Genomic DNA, 11578 nt, shown 5'->3' on the forward strand with positions numbered 1-11578 from the left:
ATATTTATATATATTTATTTATTTTTTATATATCTCAAGCTATAACCCAAATAGAGTTCCAAAAACTATACTTGTATCAGAAAAAGGTATTAAAACATTACTAGAGACAAACAGGACAGTTTAAAATTACATAACAATTATAAACATATATAAGACATATATATCAAGATGACATAAAAACCGTAAACAAATATTCACTACAAAGCCTCAAAACAAAGAAAAATCAGACAAGTATCTCCCCAAAGAATATAAGCAAATGGTCAGTAAGTGGATGAAAATATTTTCAACATCATTTGTCATTAAGGAGAGTTCAAATCAAAGCCATAATCTCTTCATACCTATTTGCATAGTTGTATTAAAAAGATTAACAAAAAGAAGAAATTGGAATTGTCATAACTTGCTCTCAAAAAAAGAGGCAATCATGCAGCCACTATCAAAAAATAGTAAAATAGGGAGTGGAAGTCTGCATTTTCAAAGTGCTACTCGCCTTGAGTAGGTATGTCTTTGCTGCCATCACCTTTGGACACTGGTACCCAGCTTCTTTAGCCTTTCAGTGCACTCAGACCAGCAATTCTCCAGTGAGCTTCTAGATCCTCAGCCTTAGACTAGCACTGCATCCTTTACCTCTGGTTCTGCAGCTTCCTCCTTCTCGGACCAAGCAACTACTGGACTCTCTGGCTCTCCAGTGCACAGATGACCCTGTGGATTCTTCTATTTTAGTCCAGTAACCCTACCTAATAAATTCCCTTTCATAATTATACATATATTCTCTTTCAACTCTGTTCCTCTAGAGAACCCTAACTAAAATTGATTTTGGTAGTGAAAAATAATTGTGAGGATGAAATTCTCTAATCAATTTGTTTAGCGGTTCCTGGAGTTGGCTCCCAAAATTGATGAGACCTAAAGTTGCCATGACCTCTCCTTCTGATGATGCAGAGAGTACTAATAGTCCACATAGACCCACCTGATTATCCTAATTCACTACTTATGAGATGTGAGGGATTTAGTGCCTCTACTCAGTATTTCTTAACATTTTTGAAAGAGTAAGAAATACAGTGATGCTGACAAGGCTCTTAGCATCGCTGGACAAGGTAATAAAGGAAAATAATGAGCTCAAAAATTCAAATTCCCAGCCCCTACATACACAAACAATCGAAAGGCTTCAAAGTATGTCCAGAAGCAAGATCTTTTCTACTTTATCCATAAGGCTTAAGTTGCCAAAGATCAAACATAAGTCCTGGTAATGTGATTAACTGAATTACAGTGCAAGTTTAATATTCACACTAAAAGGGTATTTGCAGTTAAATCAGGTGCTGATTGGAAAGAATGAGATCCTATAAACTAGGTTGGAAATGTTTAGGAGCAACTTGATGAGGCTGAGGCTACTGAACTCCTAAATTTTATTAGATTATTTTGCCAAGGGAAAGCCAATACCCACACTGAATGGCAGAGAAATCCCCACCCTACGAACTATGGTGGTGGCCTTCCCCCTTCTGCCTGAGCAAAGAGTAATGACCTTTCCTGATGTGGTTACCAAGCAAAATACCAACAATATTCCTCAGGACTAAGTTTTGCTTTTAGCCCTATAACCAGGCTCAGAATTTAAAAGGATCTTAAATAAACTGTTCAGAATATGACCCTTGAGAAGGTAGCCTACATTCACAATAAACTTTTTGAATTTTATAATTTTTATAAGCAAAACTTTTTATAAGACAAGTGTTGGAATTAATTTTAAGTGTGGAAGGCAAAGCAGTGGTCTGGCTTATGGAGTTGGCTAATTAGTTGTGGTGTTTCCAGAAGTGAAACAGATAGGAAACTTACTACCTTTTTACGAAATGAACAAAATCTACCTGAAACCACAGTAACAGAGAACCACAGCCCCTCAATCAATTCTGAAACTTTAGCCATTGTACAGACCCAGAATCCCTTGAATGAAGGAGGCTGGGGTCTCTTGAGGAAGGACACTGGTACACTACCAAAAAGTTATACTATCAATCTTTCCCTCATCCTTTCCCAAAGGGACTTACAGCCTTTTACCAGGGTAACCATATACTGGAGAAAAGGAATGACCAGAAATTTAGGGGACAAATGGACATTGCTTCTGGACCATTGCTGACTCGAAGAGACCCAAAACATCATTGTGGTCCTCCAGTAAGAGCAGAGGCCTATGAATGTCATGTGATCAATGAAGTTTTAGCCAAGGTCCAACTCACACTGGGTCCACTAGGTCCCCAAATCCATCCTGAGGTCATTTCCTATTATGGTTTAAATCAAGAAAGTTCCTCCAACAGTTTCACATGTCCAAAGATGGGGCTTTTGGAAGGTGATTTGCGGGTACTATAGCTGACTTGTTTTTGGGTGGCTGGAGGTGTGTATACTGGAGATGTGACCTAGAAGGGTACTATATTCTTGCCACTGACTCCTCCCTTCTTTCTCTGCTTTCTGGCCACCATGACATGAGCAACTTTTCTCTGACAGACCTTTCCACCATGACCTTTCTGCCTGGGGGCCAACAGACCATGAGGTAAAAACATGAGCCTAAATAAACCTCTCATCCTTCAAATTGTGGGTATAGGGCATTGCGTCTGGGTGATGAAGGAAGTAACTAAGGCATTTCATGAGTTCCAGAAGGTATAATTGGGATAGATATACTTAGTACTTGGCACAACCCCCAAATAGTTCCCTAATGATGGAGTCAGGAGTATTATGGTAGGAAAGGCCAAAAAGAAGCCATAAGAATTGCTTCTACAAAATAGTAAATCAAGGACAATATCACATCCCTGGAGGGACTGCAGGATTAGTGACACCATCAAAGACTTGAAAGATGCAGTTTCTACCATATTCCCATTTAACTCTATTTGTCCTGTGTAGACAGATGGATCTTGGAGAATGAAGGTGGATTCAAGTAAGCTTAATCAAGTAGTGACTCCAATTATGGTGGCTGTAACAGATGTGGTTTCCTTGCTTGAGCAGAATGACAAATCTCCTGATAGCTGCAATTTAGTTAATGATTTGGCAAATGCCTTTTTCTCCATACCTCACCAGAAGCAATTTGCTTTCAGCTGCCAAGGTCAGCAATGTACCTTCACTCTCCTCCCTCAGGGTTATGTCCTACTCCAGCCGTATGTCAAAACTTATTTCACAAGGATCTTGATCACCTTTCTCTTCCATGAGGTATCACACCGGTCCATTACATTGATGCCATTATGCTGATCAGGCCAATTAAGCATGAGGTAACAACCACTCTGGTCTTGTTGATAATAAATTTGTGTGTCAGAGGACAGGAAATATATACAACTGAAATTCAAGAGTCCTCTATTTAGGTAAAATTTCTAGCGATCTACCAGAATAGGGTGTGCAGAGATATCCTTTCTAAGGTGAAAAATGAGTTGTTGCATCTGGCCCCGCCTACAACCAAAAAATAGACACAAAACCTAATGGGCCTATTTGGATTCTGGTGGCAACACATTCATCCCCTGAGTGTGTTACTCTGGCCCATTTACCAAGTGACTTGGAAAGCTAGTTTTGAGTGGATCCCAGGACAAGAGGAGGATCTGCAGCAGGCCTAGACTGCTAGCAGGTTGCTTTGCCACTTGGGCCATATGATCCATCATCCAATGGTACTTGAGGTATCAGCAGCAGATAGAGAGGCTGTTTGGAGTTTCTGGCAGGCTTCCATAGATAAATCACAGCAGAAGCCCTTGAACTTTTAGAGCAAGGGCCACCATCATCTGTCCTCAATTATTCTCCCTCTGAAAAACAGTTCTTGACCTGCTAGTGGGTTTCAGTGGAAACTGAACACAACACTGGGACAACAGGTTACCATGAAACCTAAACTGCCCATCATCAACTGGCTACCATCTGACTCACCAAGTCATAGATACAACAGTCCACCATCAAATGGAAGCAGTATATATGTGATCAGGCCCAAGCAGGTATGGAAGATACAAGTTACATCAAGAACTGGCCCAGAATGCCCATGATATTTACTCCTGGCATGCACCTATGGCCTCATGGCAAGTACCCTCTGGGTTAAAAGAGGAAAAGAAGACTAGGGCCTGATCTACAGATGATTCTGCATAATATGCAGCATCACCTAAAAGTGAACAGCTGCAACATTATATCCCCTTTCTGGGACATCCCTGAAAGGCAGTGGTGAAGGGAAATGTTCACAGTGGACAGAACTCTGGGTGGCATAGCTATTTGTACATCTTGCTTGCAAGAAAAACAGCCAAGTGCACTGCCACTCATGCCAAGATTTTCCGAAAGATAAACTCTTAGCAAAGTTCCAAATAAAACAGAGTACATTTCTTCTTCAATTTATATGGAAATTTCTAAAAATTTCATTGTATTTTAATGCCTTTCCCCCCCCCCGCAAGGTCTTGTGTTTACACACAAAGCAGGGCTAGATCATTGTTAAATAACATTATTTGTCTCTAACCATATAAACAAGTTTTTCATCTACATATAGTAGTCCCCCCATTTGTGATTTCACTTTTTATAGTTTCAGTTAACCATGGTCAACCAGTGAAAAACTATTAAATGAAAAATTCCAGAAATAATTCATAAGTTTTAAATCCCATGCCACATTGCCACATCTCCAGCTTGGAACATGACTCATCCCTCTGTCCAGAGAACCCACACTGTATACACTATCCACCTAGTCACTTCACAGCCACCTGGGTTATCAGACTGACTGTTAAGGTACAGCCATACTCATGTTCAAATAACTGCTGTTTTACTTAATGATGTCCAAAAGTTCAGGAGTAATGATGCTGGTAATTCAAATATACCAGAGAGAAGCCATAAAGTACTTCCTTTGAGTGAAAAGAAGAAAGTTCCCGACTTACAAGATTAAAACATTATTATGGTGAGGTTGCTAAAATATATGATAAAAATGAATCTTCCATCCATGAAACAGTGGAAAAGGAAAAAGAAATTCACGTTTAGTTAATATGGAAGAGTCACTCAGTTGTAGAGTTTTATAATAGCTACAGTTTCAGCATCCACTAGGGGTTTTAGAAGCTATCTAAGGAGGTGCTACTATATTCTGTGAAAAATCAAGTCAAAAAGGGTCTCATACAATTCATTCCAGTTGAACCACCCCAAGCACCATGACAAAAACATCCCAATATATGTGAAATGCTTCTTAGAACATTGTACCCATCCTGGAGAACAACTAACACATGGATACTAGAAGATATGTATAAACGTATTCATTGGAAAAATGTAAAATAAAAAGGTAGAAACTACTAATACTTAAAAATCCATGTGGGAACAAAAATTAAATAACTGCCATATAAATAAACACCATTATATAATAATTAAGGAAATGAATCTGTAAGAATCAACACTGACAAATCTAAAAAACAGAAGCAGAAAAGCAGAAAGATACATATAGCATGGTACTGTGTAAACTTTTTTAAATGAATGAAACAATTGGATAAGTGACATATAAACAAACATACACAGATATGTGCTAGGGAATTGATCATGTTAAAGTATGCTGTGACGCCGCCTCACAGGCTGCATTCTCCTGGTACATCTTGGCTTCTAAAATGACCTCATGCCCTTATCTCTGGTTTCCCTCACCCCCCAAGGCCACAGTGGTCCAGAGAAGTTGAAACCTGTGTCTGCAGGACTGGGCCCATAAAAGCAATCTGGCCTGTGATAGGTTAAAAGTAGCTCACTCCTCATAAATAAGCAATAGCCCACCCCCAAACTGATAAAAGGACCTTCCTTTCTTTGTTCTTCTCTCTCCTTCTGCTTCTTCCTCCTCCTCTCTCTTGCTCTCTGTGCTTTCCTGCCACCCGCTCGCCTCCCTACAATAAAGATCTCCTGCTGGACCTCTCGGTGCATGAGTGGCATAATTGGGTAAGGGGCACCCAAAGGGGGCTTGAGACCCCTTTCAATATGTAGTAAAATTACAAAAACTCTAATGAAAACATAACATTTCAACTTCAGGATACGGCTTACCTTAACTTAAGAAAGGGAGAGGAGAAAATAAGGTAAGTAAGAAATACAAAGAAGGCCTCGCCTACATTTTATTTCTTAAAAACAACTATCTACAGCAAATGTGAACACATCATTTGTTAAAGGGGGGCACACAGATTCAGTATACTATTTTCGGTAAGGGTGAAGTATTTTAAAATGCAAGTTTTTACAAATTTATGTTCCAGATAAATTTATCAGCAATGGTAACAGGACCAAGACAGATACAATTCCACAGAAACTGGAAAAGAACCTCAAAGATAGTCAAGAGTTCAGATGAGTAGCGACTGAAAAGGAAGTAGCTCTGTTTTCCCTAACGATATCATTAATATGAGTTAGGTGAATGAAGTTAAGTGAGAAGAAAAACTGGGAATTATACACAATTAACCCCAAACTACACTACACGGTAAAAACAATTGGCCAGTTTCATTGAATAGACATGGTCCTTACTCCAGTTTCTTCCTTCTTTCTTCTCCAAATAATTTCATGAAGATTTAAATATTGTACTAAATAACACAAAAAAGTGGATAAAATAGAGAGAAGGTAGAAAGATACTTTCTATTGAAGATATTTCAAATATAAAAAGTGTAAGTGTTGAAAACTATAGATCTCTGATGGATGTTCAAAACAATTCCCCAAAGATTCACTGAAAAAAGCCACACTTTCCTCCTAGCAATATATTTTCTCTCAAGTCCTATACTATAGTTTTGATGGGAACATAAAATGTGTGATATATCCAAATCTTTCATGTTTGCTAGGATTTTTCTCTCTTACTGTCACAGTATTACATTTATGAGATTGCCACTAGTAATACAAGATTACAACAGAAAAATAAACATGTAAAAGAGAGAGTAGAATACGATGCCACTTTCAATAGTCAAGGAGAGACAAAACATTTAGTTTCCAATTTATAGAAGTTGGCAAAAAATTAAATTTCACGACAACAGTAAAAAACAATCAGGCAGTAACATAACATATGATATTCTATATTTAAACCCAGTCTCTTCAAAAAGTAGTGTCTCCCTATAAAAAAGAATGAATGTGCATTATAGTTTTATCTATAACAATCACACTGCAGAAATAACTCTAATGCCATCAAGCAGGCAATGAATGACACCAAACTAAACAGTAAATGAAGAAATCAAAAGAGTAAGGAGATATCCTATGGAATGGAAAAAAATTAGCTAACCATGTATCTGATGAGGGGTTAATACTCAAAATGTATATGGACGAAAACAACTCAATAGCAAGAAAACAACCAAACAAACAAAAAAACTGATTTTTAAAATGGACAAAGAATCTGAATAGACATTTCTCAAAAGACTTACAAATGGCCAACAGGTATTTGGAAAAGTTGCCCCCATCTCTAGGTAAATACAAATCAAAACCGTATTAAGATATCACCACACATACAGAATGGCTACTATCAAAAAGACAAAAGATGGTAGTGCTGCATCGGTTCACAAATTTAATTTGTTCTACGATTTTGGAAATGATGGCCTTCTTTTTGTTTGTGTGGGGAAGATAGCTGTATTTATGTTTGTCACCTGATGCAGGGTTTGCGAACAAAAACAAGATTTTGCTAAATGCTTCTGTTGGCAGATCAAACTCTTCGCAAATAAAAACATCCTGAACCCAGGAACTAATGTATTGGTTGGCAAGAAGGTGAAGAGAAAGAAATCCTTGTATTAGAACCATAATAATCTTATAATCCTACTTCTGGGTACATAGCCAAATGCAGGGAAGTCAGTGTGTGGAAGCGTTCTTCCCATGTCCACTGCAGCATTATTCCCAAAAGTCTAGATACGGACTCAACCTGTCTCCATCAAAGAATGAGCTGAGTTTTTTAAATATAACAAGCTGTACATTTTGAGGCTGGAATACTATTAAACCTTAAAAAATACTAAAATCTTGTTATTTGTAATAATACGCATGATCTTGGAGGACGTTATGTTAAGCCAGGCCCCAAAAGACAAATATTGCATGATCTCATGTTTAAGTAGAATAAAAAAAATCAAGCTCCAAATACCGTAGATTAATATCAGGGTTGCTAGAGGAGAGAGAGCAGGGTGGGGAATGCAGAGATGTTGGTTAAAGGGTACCACGCTTCAGTAAGGATGATAAGTTCCGGAGATGTAACATACAGCATGGTGATTATAGTTCATAATAATGTATTGTATACTAGAATATCCGAGATAGACCTTAAATGTTTTTACCACAAAAGCATGTTATATAATATATGTGTGAATTATCCTACAATTGCGAATTATGTGATTTTATGTGAATTATGGGACTTAGTGATTACACATGGTACACATTTATCACACAGCACTTTACATTCTGTGAATGTGTTTGTCAATAAAATTTTAAAAGGTGATGATAGGTAAACATGATGTGGTATGCACATGTAAGGGAACACTACTCCACAAACTTAAATGACAGAATAAGCCATCAAAATACACATCATGTCTGAATCTCAAAAACATGCTGAGCAAAAGAACCCAGATACAAAATAGTACAGATAATATGAAGTCCAAATACTGGCAAACTAATCTATAGCAATAAAAACTAGAAAAGCATTTCCTTTTGTATAGGACTTGAAAGGGGCACAAAGGAGTTTTGTGGAGCTTCAGCAGCATTGTAAGTCTTGATCTGGGTAATGATGACATGAATGTATGAATTTATCAAAATCCAAAGGGGGGCAATGATGGAAATGAAAAAAAATAGAATTCTTTTATATTAAAATGAACTACAAAACCCCAAAATTCTAATGATCAAATTTACCATGTAAACCTTGGTTAGATCTTACATCAAAAAATTATCTATAAGGGTCATTCTGTTACACCTGGGTAAATCAGAATTGGACTAGATATTAAGATCATCACTAATTTAGGTGTGATAATGGCATTTGGTTATGAAGAATAGCTTTATTTTGGAAGAAGAATGTTGAAATACTCAGGAATAGACTCACTATTTTAGTTTCAAGTTTTCAGTAAAAATATTTTATACATAAGCAAACATATACAGATAAATCAAATTAATATACATAAGGCATAGGATACAAATATCCCCTGACCCAATTCTTCTAGCTATTCTATTTGAAAATTTTCATTTAAAAAATCAGGAAGAAAAGATTTCTCCAGTTATAGTAAAGAAAGAAAAAAGAGCAAGGTATGGAACTGTATTGTGTAAAAAGAAACAAAAAAGTGGTGTGTATGTGAAAGAGGTCTGTATATGTATATGTTTATATTATAACAAATGAAAATGGTTACCTGTACTAGATGAGTTTAGTAAGAAACAGGTTTGAAGAGATGTAGCCTGAAGAAGTGAAACTTTTTTGAGTATATCATTTTAAACAGTTTTGATCTTCATGTCATGAAAAGGTAAAAAATAAATTAAAATAAAAAAATTAAAATTGAAATGTTATTAAAAATGTCTTCATAATACCTCTATTCAGTTAAAGCCAAATCAATGGTGACATTCAACTTGTACAGTTGCTGGTGGCCTCTTTTTTCTCTCCTGAGTATCAGAGACATTTAAAGGGGGTTTTAAAACTCAGCATATTTTAGCATCTTGTTGCAGACCCACCCCCAAAGTAGTTGTGCAACCTTCGATTAATAATTTGGATATGGCACACATCAATTTTCTCATTTGTAAAAAGTATCAAATACAATGACTTCGGGATTTCTTAGAATGATAAAATTCTGTGATTCAAATGTCTACCAGAAAACCTGAATATTCCCACCTGCAGACTTCGGTTTAGCTTTGATGAATAACAAAGCTCCATTGCAGTTATTGATTTTCTGCAGCGTAAGCAATACTGAGGCTAAGGTAGTACAGAGGAATAAAATGTGTTTCTCTGATTCAGAGCATAACTAGTTCCAGCAGAATACTTCCTTTTAGCCAGTTTGTATTGGCAACAGAAGGGAAGCAGCAGCCAGCCTGTCAGCCTTACACTTAACAGGCTGCTAAACCCCAAACCCCATTGGTTACAAAAGGGAGAAAGAAGCCAATAACAGTACTACTGAACTTGGAGTTTTACTAACTGCCCTTGGACAGGCCTGTAGGATCTCATGCATTCTTTTGCTAAAATAATCTTCTTTTACATAAAGTTGCTAAAAAAGGCAGTTTGGAATGCAAAGATATAAAGCTAGGGCTATGGAGTTGTCTGGCTAAAATGTCTGCAGACTTGAAACAGAAATCAGAGTGGCAGAAGCTTGTTTCTCCATCTTTGCCTCATACCGTGGCCCCATCCTTTTTCATGGAAACCTAAAACAATTTTGTGACTTCCTTGTAGGTTTAGGTTCGGTGTTGCAACAGTTCCACTCAGAGTGAGAAAGGCTAGCCAGGAAAGAGAAGGATGCTGTAAGCCTGGGCTAAGTAGGGTGCACAGGAAGTGAACTCCGCAGAAGGCTCCTTGGGACTGCCACGCAGACAATATGTAAGAGCACCCTCTTGAGAAGGCTGAGACCAGAGGAGTCAGAGAGGAAGGGGATGGAATCAGGAGTTCTGGTTCCAAACTGTTTACAGTTCTGAACCTGCAGGATTACACTGGGGGTCAAAGAGGCTCCGGAGGGGATTTCCTCTAGAAGAGGCAAGCTGGAGCTTAGGTCTGAAGAGGAAAAAAAAGAGGATTGTCTAAAGAATTGTGGGGAAGCAGTTCAAAGCCTCTTGGAAAGATCTTCTGCAAGCATCCAGGCAGATGGTTTTCTCATATCCTAGAGAGGTCCCAGCCTCAGCTGAATTTCCACAGGAAGCTGGGCCAAGAGTCCTCTTAAACAAGTCTGGAGAGTGGGTGGCTTTGGGAGTTTGGAGAATGAGGTGTTTCCCTCTAAATGCTGAGGGAGCCTTTCCCAGAATGACGAGAAGGGAGAGTGGGGATCCTTCTTTTAGTAGGGAGGGTTGGGGACACAGGTGCCTGAAGTGATTTCTGAAGAGTTGGGTTTCTCCTAGGAGGCCCTGGGGGAAATGGCGATGTACTGCGCGCCAGAGTACATTTCAGTTGCTGGGGGTGAAAACTGAATTACTGTACATCACTTCACTAAGCGGAACTTTGCAAACTGGTTTGAAAGGGTGTGCTTAGAGCCTGCAAGAGGAAATCCACACACTCATCACCCAGAGAGGGGCTGGGGCAGCAACTCTCTGAGAGAACAGAAGAAGAGAGAACGCCATCGTCCTCGCTCACAGAAAAGTTGGGAGGCGAGAGAGGAACTCGGCAATGGCTTGGAAATAACTTGAAAGCACCAAAACTAGAAGCTGGGCTGCAGCTAGGAGAGCTGAGCTGGGGGGCAGGCCTCTGCGCCGTCGTAGTGGGAAGGCGTTCACGACTTTGAGGTGGCAGAGGACTGAGGTGCTCTGAAGTCAGAGACCCCAGGCACCACCCGGAGGGTGAAGAAAGTTGTAAGAAATCCAGGGCTCTCGGAGCCGACCTATACTCACAGAGCGGATCTCCAGCGCCAGGGCGCATTGCAGCGCCTTTACCTTCGGCATCCGCGCGAGGAGGGGCGGCGGGGAGGGACCCCGGCCACGGTCCCGAGAGAGGCGGGGAATCGCAGGGCGGGACAGGGACGGGGAGGAGGCGAGGTGG

General features: G+C 39.1%; 1 protein-coding gene across 9 annotated transcripts in view; it reads right to left on the reverse strand.

Annotated features, from left to right (window-relative positions):
- Spata6 (spermatogenesis associated 6) overlaps positions 1–11572 on the reverse strand; it is an 83042-nt gene extending 71470 nt beyond the window's left edge. For 8 of the 9 annotated variants that reach the window (XR_777514.2, XM_010610276.2, XM_010610274.3 and 5 more), the window contains exon 1: positions 11431–11572. Coding sequence is in view for 7 of the 9 variants with exons in the window: in XM_010610276.2 (XP_010608578.1) it covers positions 11431–11481 (51 nt within the window). In the remaining 2 variants the exon portion in view is untranslated. Of the gene's footprint in view, positions 1–9438; positions 9511–11430 lie in introns of all 9 variants that reach the window. The other variant, XM_033767559.1, reaches the window with a different exon arrangement.
- Between the last annotated feature and the right edge of the window lie 6 nt (positions 11573–11578).

The sequence above is a fragment of the Fukomys damarensis genome, unplaced genomic scaffold (genome assembly GCF_012274545.1).
Source record: "Fukomys damarensis isolate Sample0158 unplaced genomic scaffold, DMR_v1.0_HiC HiC_scaffold_23, whole genome shotgun sequence".
Classification (NCBI taxonomy): domain Eukaryota; kingdom Metazoa; phylum Chordata; class Mammalia; order Rodentia; family Bathyergidae; genus Fukomys; species Fukomys damarensis.